This window comes from Falco cherrug, chromosome Z, assembly GCF_023634085.1.
Source record: "Falco cherrug isolate bFalChe1 chromosome Z, bFalChe1.pri, whole genome shotgun sequence".
In the NCBI taxonomy this organism is placed as follows: domain Eukaryota; kingdom Metazoa; phylum Chordata; class Aves; order Falconiformes; family Falconidae; genus Falco; species Falco cherrug.
In genome coordinates this window covers 32,091,390-32,114,092 of record NC_073720.1, presented here as the reverse complement: position 1 = coordinate 32,114,092, position 22,703 = coordinate 32,091,390, and the positions used below count along the sequence as shown (strand labels likewise).

The 22,703-nt window shown below is 36.6% G+C and overlaps 1 protein-coding gene across 10 annotated transcripts in view; it reads left to right on the top strand.

Annotated features, from left to right (window-relative positions):
- Positions 1–18,104, top strand: part of PTPRD (protein tyrosine phosphatase receptor type D) — a 380,483-nt gene extending 362,379 nt beyond the window's left edge. For all 10 annotated transcript variants that reach the window (XM_055699500.1, XM_055699499.1, XM_055699498.1 and 7 more), the window contains 5 exons: positions 993–1,119; positions 2,023–2,148; positions 6,624–6,778; positions 11,617–11,752; positions 14,088–18,104. In XM_055699500.1, coding sequence (XP_055555475.1) covers positions 993–1,119; positions 2,023–2,148; positions 6,624–6,778; positions 11,617–11,752; positions 14,088–14,156 — 613 coding nt within the window. In that variant the 3' untranslated portion in view covers positions 14,157–18,104. The remainder of the gene's footprint in view (positions 1–992; positions 1,120–2,022; positions 2,149–6,623; positions 6,779–11,616; positions 11,753–14,087) is intronic.
- Positions 18,105–22,703: the final 4,599 nt, after the last annotated feature.

Sequence of the window (22,703 nt, the reverse complement as noted above, 5' to 3'; positions counted from 1 at the left end):
TAGTCTTAAGCATTCTATTTTTATCTACCTTCAAGCCATTGAGAACTTCCAATGTGTTTTACATGCTGAAAGTTACTGAGATTTTAAGCACATTCCTGATTTGGAACCTCTATTTTTTCACAACTATTCTGCTTTAAAAGTTACATAGAAATAACATACAGTATACTCTCGGTGTCAAAGTGATAACCTGTGATCTTGGAACACTAATTAAGAATAGACCTAGCTGCCAAAAGCATTTTATACATAAATAGTTGTATAGCCCATCAGCATCTTCATGACAACACGCAGCAAACGCTCTCAGCTATGAAGCAGCTGCTAGAAAAAGGCACATAGAAGGGGCAGTATAGTTTCCGTAAGGCAGTTTAGGTGTACCTGAGTATCTGTATCCAGAGATAATTTTCTGAGCCTCTGCTTATAATTGGAAACAAACTTCATCTCCACTGTCACCCACAGGGGTGTTTCTGTTGATCGAAAGAAGCAAGAACATGAAATGTTCATCATCTTATAAAGCTATAAAGCTGCTGATCCAGAAGCTTTAAGCAGGAAATCAGTGTACTCCATGCCTGAATTTTTTTCCTGCCTCACTTTTGCTGGAGGCATCAGACTGCTGGAAAGCAGTTAATACAGAAACTGCTTGATGCTATAATTCCTAAACTTAATAGATTGTTAGACAGTTATTTCTACAAAATGAACCAGCACAAATAAGTGTTTCTTAAGTGCTTTTTATAGCACACAAAATTGAGCTATTAGAGTTGCATTAAAATTTAAATAATAATGATAAAGTAATACATCATAATATTAACAGAGTAATTCCCCTTTCAAAGTTCTAAAAATAATAAGCCATAGTTTGATTAAACAATCATAATAAGATTTTAATGTGGTTATTATTAATAATATATACATATTCCCTCTAATGTTTACCTATAAACAGAGATCATGTGTATCAATTCACTTTTTTGGTTACGATATTTATTTACTTTTTTTCAACATAGACAACAAAAAGCTTATATAGCTACACAGGGTCCTTTAGCAGAAACGACTGAAGACTTCTGGAGAATGCTCTGGGAGCATAATTCTACAATTGTGGTCATGCTCACTAAGCTACGAGAAATGGGCAGAGTAAGTACTGCTGTAATGTTCATTTACTAAAATGGTTATCATCATGATTTTTTATTATAGTATTTCATTGTTATGAAAATGTCTAAAGGAAAAGGTGAGGATATAGGTTTGTTGTTTTGAGATATCAGTGGCATTGTTGATCACGAGGTGTAAGGTTTTCTAATGTGTAGATGTATCGCAATAGACAAGCTACACATGGTATTCTGTTGTGGGGGACACTGAGATTCAGCAACTGAATTTGCATGTTGATATTCTAAAGTATACAAACAGAGCACTGCTGTTTATTGAAAAATGAGGATTTCTTTAGTTGGAAACTTCTATTTGCAGCATCTGTTTTCATAGCACTGAACTCTGAAGTTTCAGCACCCAGTTTACCGTCCTAAACTCATTCAAGTGCTGCTTAGTGTAATGGAAAGAACAAAGCAGTTTACTATCTAGACAGGATTACATCAAAGTAAAGCCAGTATATGATAAGTGAAATCTGAGTCAGGCATGTGTCTAGGGAAAAGACATGATTCAGGACATGGCTAGTGGATGCAGAGGCCAGGGGGACTTGCTTCAACAGGAAGAAGAAAGAAAACTGAAGGTGGCCTCAAGATTTAAATTCTGTTCTGTGTTGAAAATTAGGCTAAGGATAGCTCTTGTCAGTGGTATATAATAGAAATTAGAAGTATAAATGAGTTCAGATATACATCAATCAAAGGGAATCCCTCACGGTGTTGAAGATCATTTTTTATTCTAGGTATGGAACTTCATGTTCACAGCAAGACAAACAGTTCATGTTCCTGTCACTAATGGCACTTTCCATGAATATTACACTTATCTGACTGAAAAAGGTTTTATACCAGTTCACAGTAGTGATCTCAAGTAACACAAAATTTATTTTGCTTCATTATTTTGTAGGAAAAATGCCACCAGTACTGGCCTGCAGAGCGCTCAGCCAGATATCAGTATTTTGTGGTAGATCCAATGGCAGAGTACAATATGCCACAGTATATTCTGAGGGAATTCAAGGTTACAGATGCAAGGGTAAGTTAATATAACATTACACTAGTTCACATAAGTTTAAAAGAAAAATTTAATTTCTTTCTTTTCCTGCCTTTTTTTTTTTAATTGTTATTATTATTACAAAAACCCTATGGGTGTGGTTTTTTCTACAAGCAATAAAAAACAAGTAAATAAATTTATTAAATGAATATGCTTTTTGTCTAAGAAAATTAACTTCATTCAGATCTAACATTTGGGCAGCAAAACAATGTAAGATTCTGAATAACTCTTTGTGCTGGAAGGATTTGAGGACCATTTTACTTTTTTTCCTTATTTTTCCCTTGAAAATTTTTGAGGGCAGTTTTTTCACTTACAGCTGTAAATATGTGGTTTTGCAACACCCTCTAGACTAAGTGAGCATGAACATTACATTGAGATTTCGAAACCGCAGAGCCAATAGCATTCATAAGAAAAGCTTGACAAGGTTTGCACATCATAATTTGGTTTTTGGCATAGCATATTTTCAGCACTCTTGTATATCTGCAGAGTATGTACATGCAGCTGTGACCCTAGCATCCTCATTTTCATACTGCATTTCTTATCTGAATTCCTGAGTCCAAAACTGAGCACTGATATAAGATTAAATATACATAAACTTTAAATATATATTTGGCAATCCTTATACTTTTCATTTCTAGCAATTTAGTCTGCATGGCAGGAAAAATTACTGACAGCCTCCATTTCTGTAGGGACTGTAGTATTCTATTTGTTTAAGCAAAGTAGCAGGATACACTTGTCCAGGAATAACTGATTACTTAGTTGCCAGTCAGCATCTAAAATATTAGACCTTCTCACAGTTAGCTAAACTGCTGCTTTTAATGTAAGTTTTAAATAAAATTAGATACTACCAACAATGAGCTAGACAGTGTTGTCACTCACCAAATCAGTACGTGAACATTTTGATTTGGCAAATAGGCTTAGGTGTGTGGTTTTGAAAAGAAACTGTAGACATACTGGATCTGTTTTTCATTCTGTTTGAAATCTAGTAAAGATCACATGACGCACAGCTTCTCAAACCTATTTGTGTTTCACAAAAGAAGAGAACGGGCTCCTAACCTAACAGCCTTTAACCACACTTGTAAGCATAGACAGCAAAAACCAATTTCACTAAAACCGTGCTGACAGTTTTCATAGATCATCTATTAAAAATCTGTTCAATCTCAAGCTGAAAGAGTTCTTATATGACATAGTTCACCAAGATCAGATCACAAAATAGCACTGATAACAAAAAGCCACAGATGTAGTTGAAGTGTCTGCAAACAATATATATTTCCAAAAAGTTCTTCCAGTTTATAGTGAGCTAGGATTTATTTTTGATTTATGAAAGTATATTTACTAATAGCTGGCAAACCATTAAAACGTCTGAAAGGGTCAAATAACTTAATTTGCCAGAAAGAGTTTTATTGGATCTGATATTAATACACCACTTCTTAAAAGTGCCAAGCGTGTATGTACGTTCATGGACCTATTGTGGCATTTTACCATCACATATGAATGCTTCTCAAATTTAAAAAATCTCTTTATTTTGATGGTCCAAATTTTGTCAAACACTGCACTGGCAAGCTGACAGGGCCACCCTAAAATTTTCTAAATGTGTTAGGAAACTTTAGCTCCTTGCAAATTTACTGGAAGCAATGGTGACTACTTACCAAAATGGCACACTGTGTGTTTTCTGTACTTAGGCTTTTATGGCTGTCACACCCAGTAATTGAGGCCATCTAACTGAATTGTATTCAAAGAAAAGTAAACAGTGCAGTAACCAGCCTCTCTCAGCCTCTCTCCCTCTTACCTCTAAACCCATCCATAATGTTAGAGCACCATGCGGGCTCTAGCAGAGCCAAGCTAGTAAATTATTCCCAGGGACAAGAAAAGAAGCCCACTTCCCTTTGTAGGTGTCAGCAGCAAGTGTCTGCTGTGGAATGCCCTGTTACTTCTGAAAGTGAGCTGTGAATTGCTGTAAGGTGAAATTGCCTCTGTAACTGTTTCAGTCTACTGCTTCTGACTGGTTTATACTCACTTTCTCTGTAAACTCCAGAGATCAGTATGTTGCAGCAATCTCGTTTAAGGCTAAACTATTAGTGATGGCTGTAAAAGAGTATTATAAATTATACAGCCTCATCAAAAGACAACTGAATCTATCCTGCAAGGAGCAAGAAGAAATCCAAACGGTCAGCCAGTCTGTATGATGATATGTTGAAAGATCTCTGCTCCACGTAGGGATCCAAAAGTTTGTACTTTGACAACTAACTGTGCAAACTTGACAATATTTGAAAGTAAAAATTATAATGAAATTTGGCATTTGTATTTGGACTGCAGTGGGCAAGCATCTCATTAAAAGAAAGCAGCACTGTTTTCTACGGAATTGCCGGTCAGTTCCCAACATGGTCTAAAGCTAGTCTAGCATCAGACTGACTAACTTTAGTCATGCATTCATTAAATAGCATTAAGTAATAGAAGTTATTGCCATGAAAACTAAGTCAGAGCAGCTTTCACAGAATTGCATTGAAATATTGAGCTGTAACGGTCATGAAATATACCAACACAGTTGATTTAGACACACCTGAAAAACACATATTTATCTTCAAATCTACTTTGCATATGGAAATTTGTGATCTTTCAAATGACAGCCTAGGCTTAAGTAAAGAAGCATCTTTTTTTATCCTTTCTACCCCTAAAAAGTTACTGTTATTCTAGTGTAATTCTTATCAGGGTCAGAAATTGCTGAAGATTTTCTATCTCCTTCCTTAACCAACATGCTGCAAGTGAGTCAGACTTCAGGGTTTTTTTTCTTTACTTTAGAAAAGTGGGAGGTTATTTTGAAGGCAATCAACCTATTTTGTCTTCGTGATTAATTAATGTCATGTGCCTCAGGCTATCTGAAGGATGAATTTTCATTATGTCTTCTTAGGGGAAAATGGGATCACAGAGGCCATTATGAAAGAAGTCTGCATTAACAAAATGCCATTATGTTAGAAAATACTTAATTCTTTGTGTTGATGCCCACAAGAAATAAAATTGGGTAAATGCTTTTGAACTGAATTTCTTGTTCTTTAAGTGGGCAAAAACATTCCATAGAAATAGACTACTAAATTGTCACAGTGGTCTAGTGGGAATATAAGTGATAGTAAGTCAAAGAAGTGTGTGTGTGTCCTCTCAAGGAGCAGTGGCTAGAAAACACACCCATTTTCTGTTTTCCTTATTCATCTGAGACATGGTAGACAAAAATCCATAATACTGGAGGAACATAAAAGCAAAGCAAAGCATTGGCCTTCCCTTCTATTTCATTGCAAAGGTCTGTAATATCTGAGTGCTTGTGGTAAGGGGCCGGGAGGAGGGGGTGGGGGGAAGGGGGGAGGGGAAGGAATTCTTGCCTCCAGCATAACTTCTTTCTTTTTTGGAGGGCCTTCTGTAATCGTTTCAATTCTTTATGAGTTTCATTTAGTAGAAGGCCATTTTGAAGACATGGCAGAGTGGGTGCTTAGGAAACAACGTGTCCAGCGGCACTAGTTCACATCAGTAGCTCATGTGCCTATGCTTTTATGCCAATGTTTTTAAACACTTCAGCTGTGCAGCTTGACAGTGTCAAAATCAAGAACAATGTTTGAAGATTCAGAACAAATTGACTTCATCTATTTGTATTGGGTTTTTTTCTGTTTATGTGTCCTGACCATTTACACATTAAATAGGCATAAGGCAGAAGTTGGCACTTAATGCTTTCAGTGGCTTCATTATAAAAATAACCATGCTGCAGTATTCTGCAGTTTAAACAATCCTGGTTGTATTCCTAACCAAAGGGAATGAACGGCCAACTTGTTTTGTGAGAGGAAAACCTTCTTCTCAATTTTTGACTGAGTCCAAGTTGTTAGTGAATGAACTTATGATGATCAAAGGGGAAGTTTATGGTTTGTTAAACAACTGCCTTGTCTTGACCCATCTACTTCCAGGCAAATGTCCACCTCCTAAAAAGCACCATTCTATTAAAGATATCATCTGCAAGAGGGCAATGACTAAACAAGTCTTACCAGTGAAGATATTTCTGCCATGCAGTAGATAAGCATATCTAGGAAATAGAGAGACCTTATTCTACCCAGTATTTAAAGGAGTTTGCATTCCACAGAATTCAAAACATAATTTACCAAAATGTCATATAACCGTGTCAGATTGTTATGTCTTTAGCCCCAGACACATTTTACACAGGCAGAATGTCAGATGACTCTTCTATCCAGTGCAGAAAGCAATCTGTGCAATGCTGTTAATGGAACTGCGTTTCTGGGCCAGCGTGTCCAAAAGCACCAGCCAGTACCGCAACTGAAGGAGTCTTCCTAAACGTGATCTCAGCTGTTCCCCACGTCCTTTCAACGTCTTTGTTTTGTGATTGTCTTTCTGGTTGTTGGCTGACTGACTTCCAGCCACTGGAACATGCGTTTGGGATACATTATTTGTGTCTTTTGTTAAAGGATGGCCAGTCCCGAACAGTGAGGCAGTTCCAGTTCACTGACTGGCCAGAACAAGGAGTGCCAAAGTCTGGAGAAGGATTTATTGACTTCATAGGCCAAGTGCATAAAACAAAAGAGCAATTTGGTCAGGATGGACCGATTTCTGTTCATTGCAGGTAAGTAAACAAAGCCTCAAAGAAACTCATATGTAGATAAGTTTTTTTTCTACAGTTGATTGCTGATTGCAGTGAAGGTGTGTATGTAAATGTATTTCACAGGTGAACTATCAGAAAATGTAATCAAATCAAAGATCTAAAAAGGAACGCATAGGACTTCTTTAGATGAAGCAGGATTTGTTCTGTGATATCCCATTTACAGGGAGAAGGTTCTTCTGAAATATGTGGAAACACGTGATTTTTTCATTTTAAAATGTCTCTTAATGCAAGGTAAAAACAATCTGGTCAATACTACACGCAGAAAAGAGTAGGAAGAGCCTTATCAGAGGCTGATATATCTGGTTTTCTTTTTTCTTCGCTGGTAATTAAAAGTGAGACTGTTAAATTGGTGGGAATTGCTAGCTGTAAACAAGCTAGTTACACCTCAGTAGTTCACTATAGCAATCAAGATGAGACAAATAAAAATGGTAGCTACCTCAAGAAAGGCAAAGGATTAGAAAGTGCTGATTCAGAACTTTGCCTGTCAAAAAATCACTGAGGTTTGGATTGGTGAGTTCTAACTTCAGAATGTAATTCCCATTTTTTGATGTGATGACTTCTCTCAATTCCTTTACAGTTGGTATGCAGATGAAAACAGCTAGCAGGGTGTGTAGGAATAATCTAGGGTGGCCTTTTTTAATATTCTTCTATTTTTTGTTTTCTCTACAGTATTCCAGAGTCTATAGCAGATGGCCAAAAATAGTGCCTTTATCTCTTATCTCTCATTTAATAAATTGCTTTCTATAAATTCCATTAGGATTTTAGATACTCATTTTTATAACATTATCTTTTGGTAGATGAAGTGTTATTATTTGTGTAACAGAGATGCAAAATACTGATACAGGTTCCAAGTCCTTCTTGCAAGACAAGTAATGCGCCAATACTATCATGAAGACAAAATGAACAAGTTTGGTCACCAGAGCATATGAGTGTATGGAGGGAGAGAGATTTTTGTGCTTCCAGAGCCATGAGCAACCAGAAGTTGTTAAAACACCAGTGTGTTTTAACAGAGATCCTTATGCTCCCCTGATGTGAAAGACTAACAAAATAAGTGTATCGGACTACTTGAATCCTATTATTTTGTGTGGGGCTAGAAATGTTTATGGCCTGCTAAGGAGAACAGCAGAGCAGAGCAGTGTTTGGGATTCATTTGACAAGGGAAAGTGAAGGACAACCATTATTAAAACAAGCCTTATCCTTCCTAACATTGATGAGTTTTGAGAGCAGAGGAGTAATAAGCAATATTTATGCTTTTATGCAGACATACATAAGAAAGCAAAGTGATGGTATTCTTCTAAGTTCTTTGTACCATGCAAACATGTCCACTTGTGACTGCAATGAAATACTGCTTGCAGTAGGTTATGCATCCTTTCCAAATGGGTGTGATCTTTCATGCTGAAATGATGGAGATTTCTGCCATTGACTTTGGTAGAAACGAAATCAAGTCCAGTATAATTCCTCACGGTTTGGTCTTTAATTGTCTTATCATCATTGTAACAACAATTTAACAATTGTTACTGCTAATCGTCATTATCAGCGTTAGTCAACTTACATGAATAGGAAATGTCCCTAGCAAATTGGTGAGTTTAGTTGCTTCTTTCAGGAAGCACAAGATCCTGGGTACCTGCACTTTCCTAGTCTTTGTAGAATTACTGTAATAATGCATCCACTTTGTACCATGATGTGGTTTTAAGGATTTCTCTTGTACAGAGGAATTCTAGAAATGGCAGACTCCCCTGGTGCCCCTTCCCTGTGGTTTCCTTGCCACTCTACACATTTTTCACGTTTGCTTTCTCTGTTGCATAGTAAACACCTACCACCCTCAATTTTAAAATGTTCTTCTTCTCTGGCATTTTTACAAGTAGATTGGTGTTTTACAATTTACAATTTTTTAACTTCATCAGGCAGTTAATTTAAAAAAAAAAAAAAGTTAAAAGAGCAGAGGACTGTTGACCTTGAAGCAAAATTTCCACTTCAACCAATTTTTGGTATTTATAGTCTTGTTATCCCAGCTTTTAGCTGTAGAGTAAGGAAGACCACACTTTCCTAGCATGCATTCAAGTTTTGTTTTTAACAACAAACTCTTCGTGCTTACAAAAACATCGATACTTCCTCATGGCTCATTAAAGCGTCCTAACTTTGGTTTCTAACTGTTTAAACTTTGTTGAATCATACTACATCATGAAGTAGTGACTTCACCATTTACTAAATTCAGGATTCTTTAAAACCTGTCACATTGCTTCATTAAATGTCATGGTAGAATTCACTTTGCTCTTTGGCTTGCTCTGAAAGTTCACTGATCATTAAAATGCTACTAGTACTGATATGGACTTCCTCTTTAGAAACCCTAAGCATCGTCTGATAGGAATTGGTGCAATGTTAAAATATGCTTGCCACTTTCAGGGGAGCAGTGGCAGTTACCCATAGATTTTATCAAAATATTACATTTGATGGCTTGCTAGGAATTGTAAGCATTAAGATCTTTCCATATTAGTATTTCTTTGTTCACTGTGTTGCTTTTCCAGCACAAGACAACAAATTAATTCCCTCCTTTTGCTGAATTAAAGAATTCTGAGGAGTTGGGGTTTTTTTAAGTTTTGACTAATATGTAAGACTAGAACTTTCCACACGTATTTAGAAAATTGTACCATTTGTTGTTGGATATCTTTAAATGGTTGAGTAATAGCAATAGCAAGGAGAACAGAAAATGTGAATCTGCCTTCACTCTACTAGTCGCTTTCCGTACTACTTGGTTTAGATCCCAATGTCATCAGCTCTATAAAGTCCAAGCAGGTTCCAATGCTATTTTACCAGGATTTTTTCAGCATGTTTCTTAACCATTACCTTTCTAATTTACCTCATCAGGGAAAGGAGACCTTACACTTCAGTTTCTCTAGGATGATTGTCATCACATATAGGTAAACCAGTAATGTCTGGTTATTTTGTCAGTATGTTATTTTGTCAGATTGTGCCTCACGTCTCCTTTGGCTTCAGCTCTCTGAAGGCACACAGGATATGCAAAATTGTTGAATCAAGTCACACATATTTAATAGCCTTAGAAGTGCACTGATCTAGGTCAAACACTAACATACCATCGTACAATTTCCAAACATGTCTCATGAATTCACTGGGTCTCTGTCATAGTCCATATCAATGTTCAGAGATCTTCAGTCTGTCCCCACTGTTGATGTTCTTCCACACTGCTGTCTGGTGAATAGTTCTTACCAATTTCCAGCTTCCCAAGTCTATCTGAGTGGACAAAACCTTGTGAAATTTTTAGCATTAACAGTGAGATGATGGGGTGCTTAATTTCCACCCACACAAGTTCAGACTTGAAAAGTCTTTTTTCCTGTGTAGTTAACAGTCTCTTTGTCCAAGAGACATCCTCATGAATAAATGATTGTTTAATTTTAATAACTGACATATATTGGCTCTATTGATTACAGGTATTTCTGTGACTTCTTCGTTGTTTTAGCCAATAGCAGAAACCCAAGACAGAAAAGAGAGCAAACAAACCATACATTCAAAGAAGGTATTTCAGGCTAATGTAGACAGACATAGTGTACATATGTCAATATTGGAAAGCTAAAGATCCAGACTTTAATGAAAGCTCTGTCTTAAGGGTTGTTGGTTTTTTTTTTTATCCATTAATGAAATTGTAGTGTGAATGAACAATTTTAATATTAATTGGAAATCCACCCAACTATCTTTAACTAAAAGTAGAAAATAAACTAACACACTGAAGATGTGCAAAACAGGGCATTGAACTGAACAAGCTAAAGTGAAGCAAGCAGTAGTATACATTCTAGCATCTTTTTCTCCTGTCTGTTTCAGCGTAGGTCATTGGCAGCGATCATTCTCATTTTCCATTAACGTGCACTGATTACTGCATATCTGGATGAACAAATGAAGTCATTTTGCAATGAATCGTAGAATCATTTGGGTTGGAAAAGGTCTTTGAGATCATCAAGTCCAACCATTAACCCAGGACTGCCAAGTCCAACACTAAACCAAGTCTCTAAGCACCGCATCTACACATATATTTAGACACCTCCAGGCATGGTAATGACACCACCTCGCTGCAGCCTGTTGCAATGCTTAACCACGCTTTCAGTGAAGAAATTTTTCCTAATGTCCAAACCTCCTCTGCCTTCACTTGAGGTCGTTTCCTCTTGTTTTGTGACAAGTGCTTTGGGAGCCAAAACCAACCCCCACCTGACCACAATCTCATTTCAGGTAGTTGTAGAGAGCAGTAAGGTTCCCCCTGAGTCTCTGCCTCTCCAGGCTAAACAGCCCCAGTTCCCTCAGATGCTCTTCAGAAGCCTTATGCTCCAGACCCTTCACCAGATTTATTGACCTTCTCTGGACATGCTGCAGCACCTCAACAAGTGAGGAGTCCAAAACTGAACACCGTATTTGACATGCAGCCTCACCAGTGCCAAGTACAGGGGATGTTCCCTTCCCTTGTCCTGCTGGCCACGCTGTTTCTGGTATAAGCCAGTATGCTGTTGGCCTTTGTGGCCACCTGGGCACACAGCTAGCTCATGTTCAGCTGGCAAAGAAGACTGGAGAGTCAGGAAGTCCTTAGTAGCATGTGACATTTGCTTGAGTGCAACTATTCTTCCGAATGCAATGTGGTAGTTTGCTGTGGAATTTTGTTTAATGGGCCTTTACCCATATAGAAATCTGTACATATACAGTGAGTTGAAATCAGAGATATTTGTCAGCCAATTCCTGCAGCATTAACTGTCAATTAACATTCCCTTTTTCCCTTTTTTTTTTTTTTTTTGATGCAACAGTGCAGGTGTTGGAAGGACTGGAGTATTCATAACCCTAAGCATTGTCTTAGAAAGAATGAGATATGAAGGTGTTGTAGATATTTTCCAGACTGTCAAAATGTTAAGGACGCAGCGGCCAGCCATGGTACAGACAGAGGTGAGCAAAATAGTATCTATATACAATGGTGATAGAAAAGAAGAAGTATTTCTAAGGTGAAATGTGCACAGATAAAGACTGTATAAAATGTGCTTACATTTGTATCTTAAGTCATATAGTGACTGTATGACCACAGTGTGAAATCTGCCATAAAGATACTGCAAGGACTATTTCCTGTTACAGCAGTATATACTGCAGGCTGGGGAGGAAAAACATCATTTCAGTAGTGGATCCTAAATTATAGTACTTGAGGAAAACCATTTTCCAAGAAACATTACCCACTTTTTCTTTGAAACTTTGTTTCCTGGCAGAAATGTGTGGTAATAAAGAAGGAGGCAAATTGTTTCTGCAGGTGGATCCACTGATTTTTTTGTGTTCCTGGAGCAAAGTATTGTTCATGGCTTCCGATTGAAACTGTATTATTTTTATGGTTTTCTACACTTTACATCACCAAGCAAGTGGCTGTTTGGCCTGAAAATCGTAATGGTAAATTCAGCATTCAGGAAAACTGTAGTGTAAATAATTTCTATGTGCAAGAATGCCATAGAAATAAGGAAAGGATAAGCAGTATCAACCGATGTCCTGTGCTTGGGACTGTGTCATGTCATAAAGAATACTTAAACTTTTTTCAGATGTACTTAATTTCTACTTAAATTTCTGAACAGGAGGCTTGAACCAAGCCAGAGCCAATAGGTTAGGAGAACCAAGCAAAAGAGCAAGGGAAGGGAAACACTTTAGGTCATACATCTATTTACTATAATTTGATTGATTCTGGCCTTTAAGTTACAGTTCGTGAAATTTAAAATGTTTCCCTAGAGTTTGCCATTTTCCACAAGAAAATTAAAATTTTCCAATAAAAGCTAGGTAGTCATTTTTAAGAAGACAACTTCATAAAAGCTTATATGAAAAATAAAGAGAGACTTATTTTTAATCTTGTCAGTTAGCCAAGTAAATCCATTTCTTTTCCATTACCATCATTCTTCTGAATAAGCAAAATGAAAAATTACTACTTTCTGTCATTTTGGTTCCAAGAAATAACTCCAGTATACATAAAAACTGTGCTTCTTGGAGCCTACCTGACAACTACGGAGTTCAGATATGCAACATATTCTCCCTAGTACTACTTTGACTTATTTCTGTATGCTACCCTTCATCCACACTGCTGAAAGTACAAGTGTTTTGTACTCATTTTTTTCAGGATTCTGTGGAAAACAGATCTCTCCTTCAGTAGTATGCCAGGAAATCTAATTCTTAATCAGTTCTTCAAGTTCACAGCACTTGAACTCCATGTGGACCTCCCATATACTTAAAATTTATGCATATGTCTAATGCATTCTCCCACTGTTCCAACAGGAAGCAGGAAAGAAATATTAGTGATCACAACACTACCTTGAAGCAGATATCTGATGAGTTTCCTGGTCTCCAAAAGAATTTTAATTGTTATCTTAACAAGTATAAAGCATGTGGGGTTACCACATAGCACTATCAGATAAATAAGCAGACCTTCTTGATATTTTGGGTGGATTTCAGAAATAACTTTTTTTTTTCTTTTTTAACATTTAAACCCTGAGTGGCAGTTGCAAATGAGTGCACAGATGTGCCATTGTAATATGTGTGCAATATCACATATATGTGCAAAAGGACTGTTGTGCATGGGTTAGAATAACACAAAATACCAAATGCTGGATTCACCAGAGGTATAAGCAAATCTCTCACCACACTGAAACTTTTCTGTTCTTCTGGGTATTGGTTGAAACACCATCTGTTTTCATGTTAGTAAGGTGCTTTAGCTGCGTATTTATCTCTTAAGGCCCTTCTCTTGCCACAGGCTGTATTATTGAAAGGTTGGGATTGCCTTTGCTTCCTGAACATGATTTTTAACCTGGTGGTTTTCCATACAGTATTCCATATCAAGGCTGTGATTAATTTTGTCACTTAGTATGTTGGATTTACTATGAAGTTATTTGGATATTTTGCTACTTATTTTCAAGTACATGGAGGAAAAGCATCTTAGTATGCTCCCACAAGAGGAAAGCTTTGTATTGATATTAAATTAATACAGAATAACAAATGGTCAGTGCCTGGATATATAGCCTCTGCACAAAAAGAAGCTGCATTATGTGGAAAATAATACTGCATTAAATAAATGTCTAAGTTAATCTGTTGTAACTCAGACTGGTTTTCTGTTGATGTAAACATGAGAATATTACTGAGCTGCAGATGCCTCAGTGATATTTGTCTCTAGCCACATAGAAGCTCTTAGTTGAAAGAAAATAGAAACCAAGCAACAAGCTGGCTTTTTGAATGCTTTTGTTTTCTATCTGTCTTTCTCCAGGATCAATACCAGTTCTGCTATCGAGCCGCACTGGAATATCTGGGCAGCTTTGATCACTATGCAACATAAAAACCCATCGCGGATTTTTATTGCAGGCCCTTTAAGATCCAGAGAGCCGCTTCTGAGCCATACGATGTGCTTTAGAAGTACTTCTTAACTCTTAGCTAAGGAGCGATTATTGGGGATATATAAAATAAAACAAACAAACAAACATAATGGGGATATTTAAAACAGAAACAACAACAACAAAAAACCCTATTCCATGTGGACCAAGAATTCACAGTTTAATAACGTAACCATAATAAAAGAATCCTGACCACTGAGGCGTCTGAAGGATCTCATTTACAGATACCTCAAGGATTCGACATTGGTTGAAGTGAAAGGGAAGAGGAAATTAATCAAAAGGATGGTCATCTTGTTCAGGATTGCATGCTTTTGCAAAGAGGAATTTTGAGAGAACTGCAGTTCAGTGCAAGGTGTTTGCTAAAAGGTTGGGTCCTGGCTTCTCAAACAAAGACTCTTTACTTCAACATCACCCCTTCCCATCGTACTGCTCATCATAACACTTTAGGGAAAATGTGGGAATGTTTAAAGAGAAAGTCCTTGATTTAGTTTTTTAGTATTGTAAAGATACTGCTGACCTGTGCTTCATTTTTAACTGTGTAAACTTTTTCCTTTTTTTAACAAAAGTTTATCATTCAATGAAGTGAATTAAACAAAAGGTTGCATAACTGTTAATCTTTTTGTTTAAAAACTGCAGATTTTTTTTAAGCTGTAGAACTGTTATCTGTAATATTGTGCTGTAGAAATGGTAAATAATTTGAAAATTTGCACATTTTTGTGCAGTCCTATATTTATCTACAGTACCACAGTCTTGTTAGATATTACTTTTACAGTTTTGTTTGTTTTACTTTTCTTTAAGAAAATATTCATTGTAATCAGTTAAATCAGAATGGGGCTTTTTTGTTTCTTTTGGAATCAACAGGGAGGCGCAAAGTATAAAGATGCTGCTAACACACACACACATGCACACTTATGCACATGCACACCCACACCCTCTCTCTTTCTATATATATATAAGTACTTGTATGTATTACTCTCTACCCTTGTCTAACTCTCTGTATAGTTACAGAGATACAGATAGGTAGATATTCACACACATACACATGAACATACCAGTTCTTCCATACCTGGATTTATCAAAGTATTGGGAAAGTTTTTCAGCATACTGCAATTATATTAAACTACTATTTGATCATCTCTGCATTTCCAAGGTCCATAAACTCCTGTTTCAAAGGGAAGTGAGGAATGCACATCATTGATATTTGAACATCATCTCTATCCCAAGTAATATTTCTATACACATTGCCACTTGAACACACACATGCACACCATGCACACACATGCACACATGCACACAGAGTACGTGATTTAGGCTTCCAGTGAAGTTCAATATTTGTAACACTATAGTGCAATAAGAAATCATATTATTAAATGTAGGAGGTGTGCATGTGGGAAAGGTCAGTGCATATCCCTTTAGGAGGGGAGAATGTTGTAATATACTAGGTATTAAGATGTTTTAAAAATGTATTCAATAGTATACTGTCTGTAGTGTGTGCTATATAATTTACATTTATTCTGTGTAACAGGGCAAAGCCAAACACACATTGCTCTGTGAAATCAAACATTTTGTGGCATACAGCATTGTTTGGGGATGCTGGGTTTTATTTTAATTTTACATTTAGAGTGCCTTATATTTGATGCCTATTTTGAATAGCATTTCTTTAAGTTAGCTTTCATTTGTATTTAGTTCAGTTTGTTTGTATTTCTGTTATTCTTTTCAAACATTTTAATACATGTATCAGCCAATTTTGAAAAATATGCATTTCCAGTTTCTAATCAAGTATGGATGGTAATAAATAATAACCCAAAACTCATAGGAAGTCAAAGCCCTTTATCTTTCCATATGTCCAATAACAGACCAGCCCGCAAATCAAAAATCTATTTCTCGTTGGCTTTTCAAAGCCACTGTGTCACTGGTTATAGTGTTATCATTGCAGAGATGTAGCAGTACAGTAACAGTGGTTGACATCAGTAGTGTTCAGGCATCTTTTTTTTATTATTATTAGTAGTAGTGTTACTATGGGGCAAGTCCTGCTAATTTGTTTGTGTCAACAGATTGCTAAAGTCAAACCATTGCTTTCAGTGGGAGGGTTTTTGTAAGGCTGGCAAGACTGAGCCCACAGGATATATTTCAGAATTACACTAGATTTTCTTCAAGGGAACAAATAAAATTCTGTACACAGCACAAAGTACTTTTTTGAGACTCTTAATACGATGCCATTTACATTGACCCTCATTTCCATCATGCCTTCTCCATTTTCAGTACATGAGTATTAAGGGAATTCTTTCTTTGGGGTTTCAAATAGGAGCATTAGTATGGCTTGTCAATGTGACCTCAACCGTTTTTTCTCCTTCTTCCTCTTTTCCCACTTCTGGCAGAAAGAAAAGTATGAAAGACCAAACGCTAGCAAGCATTTCATTTGAGCACTTTCATAAAAAAGGCACACACACACACACAAAAATATCAAAACAAATATATATATATGGAACAGAAGTATTGTAGAAGGCTACCTCAGAATGAGATTCTATGACTTACATCTGAACCAGGGAAGAATGTGCATTATGATTCTTTTTCTTCTTCTTTCTTGATTTGTATTTTAAAATAATTATAGATGTACCAGTCTATGTGGTGTGGTCATGTTCTTCAACTCAAATGTAAGGGATCAGGAAAACAATAATCAGAAGAGCATCATTTTGGAAACACAGACTAGGGAAGATTCTTGCACACTGGATCTCTAAAAGGATCAGCACATTGTCCCTAGCAGACTGTCTTGCAAGCTCCAAAGAAAATGAGGAAATAAAAATTAAAAAAAATAAAAATAAATTAAAAAAAAAAACAGACCCAATTTGAGAGGAAAACTATTGTACAACTAAATATTTGGTTTAGGTTTTTATGTTTCTTAAATAACTGTTAGCATCATTGATGTGCATTCCACTTTCTGTGTTCTTATATACAGTCACCCTAAAGTTAATTTAAATTGTGAGCATCTTTGTCTGCATACGTCATCCATTTCCAAGCTTAAAATTGGTTTTGTCAGCATAACCAGTAAGGTGCTATTATTTACGTTTATCTGCGTAGTTGTGTCTAATTATGTAATCAGTTGCAACGAGGGGGGAAACCCCACAAAATATATAAAAGTGATTTATACAGAAGTTTAATTTAGCTCTTTTTAAAAAAATTATTTGAGTGGTTAGATAGTGGAGAGGATGGCTGGAGGAAGGAGTGGCCCTCTAGGGAGATTTGCACTTTCTATATATACCTTTGTACTATGCACTGCCCTATTGATTCTACACCCAATAATGTTATAACTTGAACCCATCTGTAAGAAACTGCTTATAAAATCCACTTGTGTGTATTTAAATGACACAGAACATGTAAAAAGGAAAAAAAATGTTTGCAATGACTAAAAAAAAGCAACTGCTTTTTTTCCTTTTTTTCTCTCCTATTTTTTCTTTATTTTTCTTTTTTCTTCTTTTCCTTTCATTTCTTTTATTTTCTTTCTTATTATTTTTTTAATTTATTTTTTGTCTTGGTGCCCTGATACTCCACAGATATCAGAAGGCTGCAGGTCTCATCGTAACCATCCGTTATGTGGCTTTGCCATTCAAGCTTGGAGTGTCTTTACAAAGATAATAAAAAATTGTGTTCTTTGCTCTTGTTTTGGATGCATAGACTGAAGAATTTAAAAAATTACCTTGTAAAATGGCTTGTTTAAAAAAGATACAATTACCTCTAATTAGTAGTACGCGTAAATGTTTTACAGAATGAAAGGCGTGCTTTTTATTTTCTTACTTCGTTACATTGGTGGCGAAAGAAAGTCTGTATGAAAATCAGTTCTTTGCTGACACAAGTTCCATTTGTTACAAATGAATTCTAATAAAATGTCAGTGTTATGCAGCCCTGGTCTTCTTTTTCAAGCAGTACTTTTGAATCAAGACTTGTTTGGTCCCTCTTTGTGATAAAGGAGTTTAATTGGAACCAAAAAGCAGTCATTAATCTTCTTAACTAGCAGCTGGACAGTGGAAAATGTATTCTTAGGTTAGCAAATATATATCATCTCCAGCAGCAAATTTTGAGCTAGCATAGGCAAACTCTTTGGCATAAATTCCATAGCTTCATGAATGTAATTGCAATTATCACACTGTACATGCTGCAGTTGTTCCCCTTTGTGCTTTAGAAATGTATCCTTACACTGAGAAAATAGCCTTTTTTCCATTTGTAGGTGCAACTCAAAGAGGGCAAAGACATTCACATATCTGGAGCAAACTGTGGATTTTTCAGTCCTACAGATTTGCAGGTTCTGGAGTAAATCCAAAGTCACTAGTCAGAATTCAGTTATTGAAATTGTGGCAAGCAGCCATGACAGATTTTTAACTCTACTATGCACTGCATGTGCAGCAAGTGCAAACAAGTATCTGTGAAGCTGCTATCCAAACTGCAAGTCTTTTCAAACACTTTTTAAGGGTTTTAGATGAACATGCCAAGCGTATTGACAGAAGATATAAGGGTCATGGCACGGCAATCTAGTCAGAGAAAACATACAAGAGTCTTGCTCTGTTTGTTTGTTTTGAAAGAGGGCAGGTTCTGCCCCCAAGATCATTTTTGTTACTAAGGGAATAGAGTCTATCAGCAATTAGTATTAAGTATGTGTTAATAATTCTCTGTGCTGGAAGGATGTGCAATTAGACTGATTTCTAAGAACTTGCATTGTTCTTAGCTTACTTTCCACATTAAGATGTGATAATAGTGTAAATGTGAACCCTTGGTATTCTTAAAGAGCCTTATTAATGTTTTTCCACTGACTTCTGTGGATTTTACAATTAGTGCTTTGCAGGCTGACTTTAGCTTGAACTTTTTCTGCATAGTCTGTGCAAGGTGGATTGAAGCTGTGTTATATAAGGGTTTCTCTAACTATTTGAGCGGCTTTAGATGGTGCCCTTTAATGTCAGCATTGATTTCTTTGGATTTTCCTGTTCTGTGCATCTAGCATGGGCCAAAATAAAGTGTGAAAATGAATATTGATTAAAAGATTCGGCTATGTATGAGTTAATACATTTTAAGTTGATGGTTTTTAACAAGACCAGTTCCAATTCATGCTTCCTTCACACAGAAAAAAAAAAAATATATCATGTACTGTCAGATCAAGTTAAGAAATGCTGTTGACGTGAAATTAACCCAACTCAAAGCAAAGCAATAGCTACAGACTTTCAAAATAGTAACATATGCTTCTTTTCAATATTAGACAACTTTTGAACGAAATTTCCAGGTTCCCAGAATCTCTGGTATTCTTTCCCTCGGGTATCTCTCAAAAAGACAGTCGGTCCTGATTCTAGAGCAAGAGAGTATTTCCACCTGTGTGTATTTCTTTTCCCACTGCCCACTTCTCCCAGTCTGTATGAGCTTAGGTCCCAGTTTGTATGAACTTAGGACAAAAGTGAACTACTAGTAAAGTTATAAAATGTATTGAAGAAGTACTGATAAAGAATATATAGAAAGAAATCAGTCACTAACCAATGTCCAGAACGGGTCAGTAACCAATAGATCAGTACCTAATGAAACCTAAAGAACATTGTAGCCATCACCAGTCAAGAAAGGGATAGAAAATGATCCAATTTGCTGAGTCCTTTTTGCTTCAGATGGGAATATGACATTCCTCCCCTCCCCTTCCACCTCCCCACCCCCTCCACCCCCCCAGCTTTATAAGCAGAATGATCTTTAATTACTTTTCACAGACTTTGGAATTTTGAGGAAAATAACGAGCAAATTTGCTGATGTGTAAGCCAGCCTACCAGTGATAAATTACTTCCTCTTCCATAAAACTTAATATAAAAAAAATATGTATCTTGCCTGTGGAGCTGCTGATTCTATGAAATGGCCTTGCATTCTGAAACCTTGAAATTTAACATCTTCAGACAATCAAATTTCAACAATAGCACTGGATCAAATTGGCAAAAATGTCCACCAAAGATACAAAATGGTATCAATATTACTTACTCTGTCAAAGAGTAGCTTCAAGGCAGTTTCAGAAGTGTGAAGTAGTGGTACTATTTTTCATTCTGTCACTGCACATGGGGAAATGAAACACTGATGGTGTATGAGGCTACGTACCTGTAGCAGTTTTTTATTTTAAGACCTGTGGCAAATTTTTTGTTTTATTTTGGGTTTGGTGTTGGTTGTTGTTTTTTGTTGTTGTTGTTTTGTGTTGTGTTGTTTCTTTTTGATTCTATTTCTTTATTTTATTTTATTCTATTTTATTTTGGTTTATTTTTAAGGAGGGGATATTAATGCTGTGCTACTGGCTGCAACTTTTGGAACGTTACTTAATTCATAAAACTGAAGGATTTGTATAATGTAGTTGTACTGATATTCAAGATAATTTTCTCTTTACACTGTCTTGTGTGTTTTAAACAAGCTGGTTCTATCCTCCAGTTCTACTTATGAAGGGTACCATAGTAGAATGCAGATTATTTTTCTACCACTAATGCAATGAGTCAAGATGGGAGGAAACATCTGCCAACTAGCTTTCAGAGGAAAGCAGAATGATAACCTGCAAATGAGACATTGTAGTGAATAGAGATCATTTTGCATCTAGACTATAAATAGTACGCTTTTGAACCCAAAATGCGTTCAGCTTGCTTCTGACAGCAGAAGTCTTTATTATTGTAGCAGGAACAAGCAAACATTTCCTTGCCAATAAAAGCCATTCATTATGTATTCCACAGCCTTATTTCATCTAGAATGTAAATCTTTAAAGTCAAAAAACTGCCTGGCAGTGTCTTTCCTTCTCTCATGCAAAAACAAGAGAACAGAATGTGAGATTTTCTTCACTGGAAGAAATTATTTGAAAATACATGAGGATTACTATACTTCTGGTCTTCAAAAATATGGTTTGTTCTTGAAATCTGGTAGATTCTAAAGGACTTGAATGAGCCCAGCATTCTACTGTGGTAAGCACTTTACAAGCACACACCAAGTTCTGATCCATACAGCAAAAGAAAATAAGGCATCGTCTAAAGGCTGTATGTGGCATTTCTGAGTTCATGAGGAAAGTCAGTGTCATCGCTGACTCTGAAGGCGAACTAACAACTACAAGTCATCTTGTTCAGACACTGTGGTAATTCAAAGCACACCAAAACCTGCAAAAATCAGTCGCTAATGTTGAGTACCCAGTAACCCACTGAACACAGATCTGGCAAAACAGCCATCTTTCACTTACAACATGTAAAACCATGTACTTCTGTTCCATACACATAAAATGTTTGTCAAGTTAGTACAACATCCTCTCAGTCTACACTTTCAAAGAATATTTTGCAAACATTCCACAAATTCATGCCTTCTGTTTGAACTGCTTTTATTCCATTTCCCCTGTTAGTTTCCTATTCCCTTTTCATCTAATGCTTATACTTGTTCTTTGACTTTTAGTGTTTAGACTTGGACTTTTAGTCCCTAACGGTTTTAGAGAATTGGTACCCAATTTAGACCACCATGCAGAAAACAGGAAGAATAGGGTGAGAGCCAAACCTGTGTATTCAGCCTAGAGGCTACAAAATCATTCTTAACTCTTGTAGAATGTGGCTGCAGAATAGCTCTTATGCAATGAGTAGGCAACAGAGCAGCTTCTCAGCATGGTGAAGTAGAGCTCTCTCTTGGACAAAGAAGAGGAAAAATGTGGACTCCTATTCAGCTCTAATATAGGTATGGGAAATAACATAATATTCCAAGTGGTGCTTTGAGGTGTTTTAAGTTTGGTTGGTTGTGGTTTGGGAGTTTTATTATTTAAAAGGAAATATTTGGTTTTATTGAAAATTGATACCAATAAGGAGTGTTTATTTTTAGTCTACTGGTTTTGGCTGGGATGGAGTTAATTTTCTTCGTAGCGTCTCATGGTGCTATGATTTAGATTTGTGAGCCAAGCAGTCTTGATAACACCACAGTGGTTTAGCTGTCACTGAGTAGTGCTTACACAGTGTCAAGACCATTTGTGTTTCTCATTCTGCCCCACCAAGGAGTAGGCTGGGGGAACACAAGAAGCTGGGAGGGGACACAGCTGGGACAGCTGACGAAAAGGAAATCCCATACCATATGATGTCAAGCTTAGCGCTAAAAGCTGGGGGAAAGCTGAAGGAAGGGGAGATGTTTGGATTTAATGGCGTTTGTCTTTTCAAGTAACATAAGATGCCCCGCTTTCCTGAAAAAGGGCTAAACATCTGCCTGCTGATGGGAAGCAGTGAATGAATTCCTTATCGTTTCACTTTGCTTGCACATGCAGCTTCTAATTTACCTACTAAATTGTCTATCTCAACTCGGTTTTCTCACTTTTATCCATTTGATTCTCTACACATCCCACTGGGGTGTGGAATGAGCAGCTAGTTGTGTGGAGCTTACCTGCTGGCCAGGGTTAACCCACAATATTTGATTACTGATTTTTATTGTCAGGCTTTACTTCCAATGCTGACACTGACCAGAAACTGCAATTGATGCTCCTGGAGAGC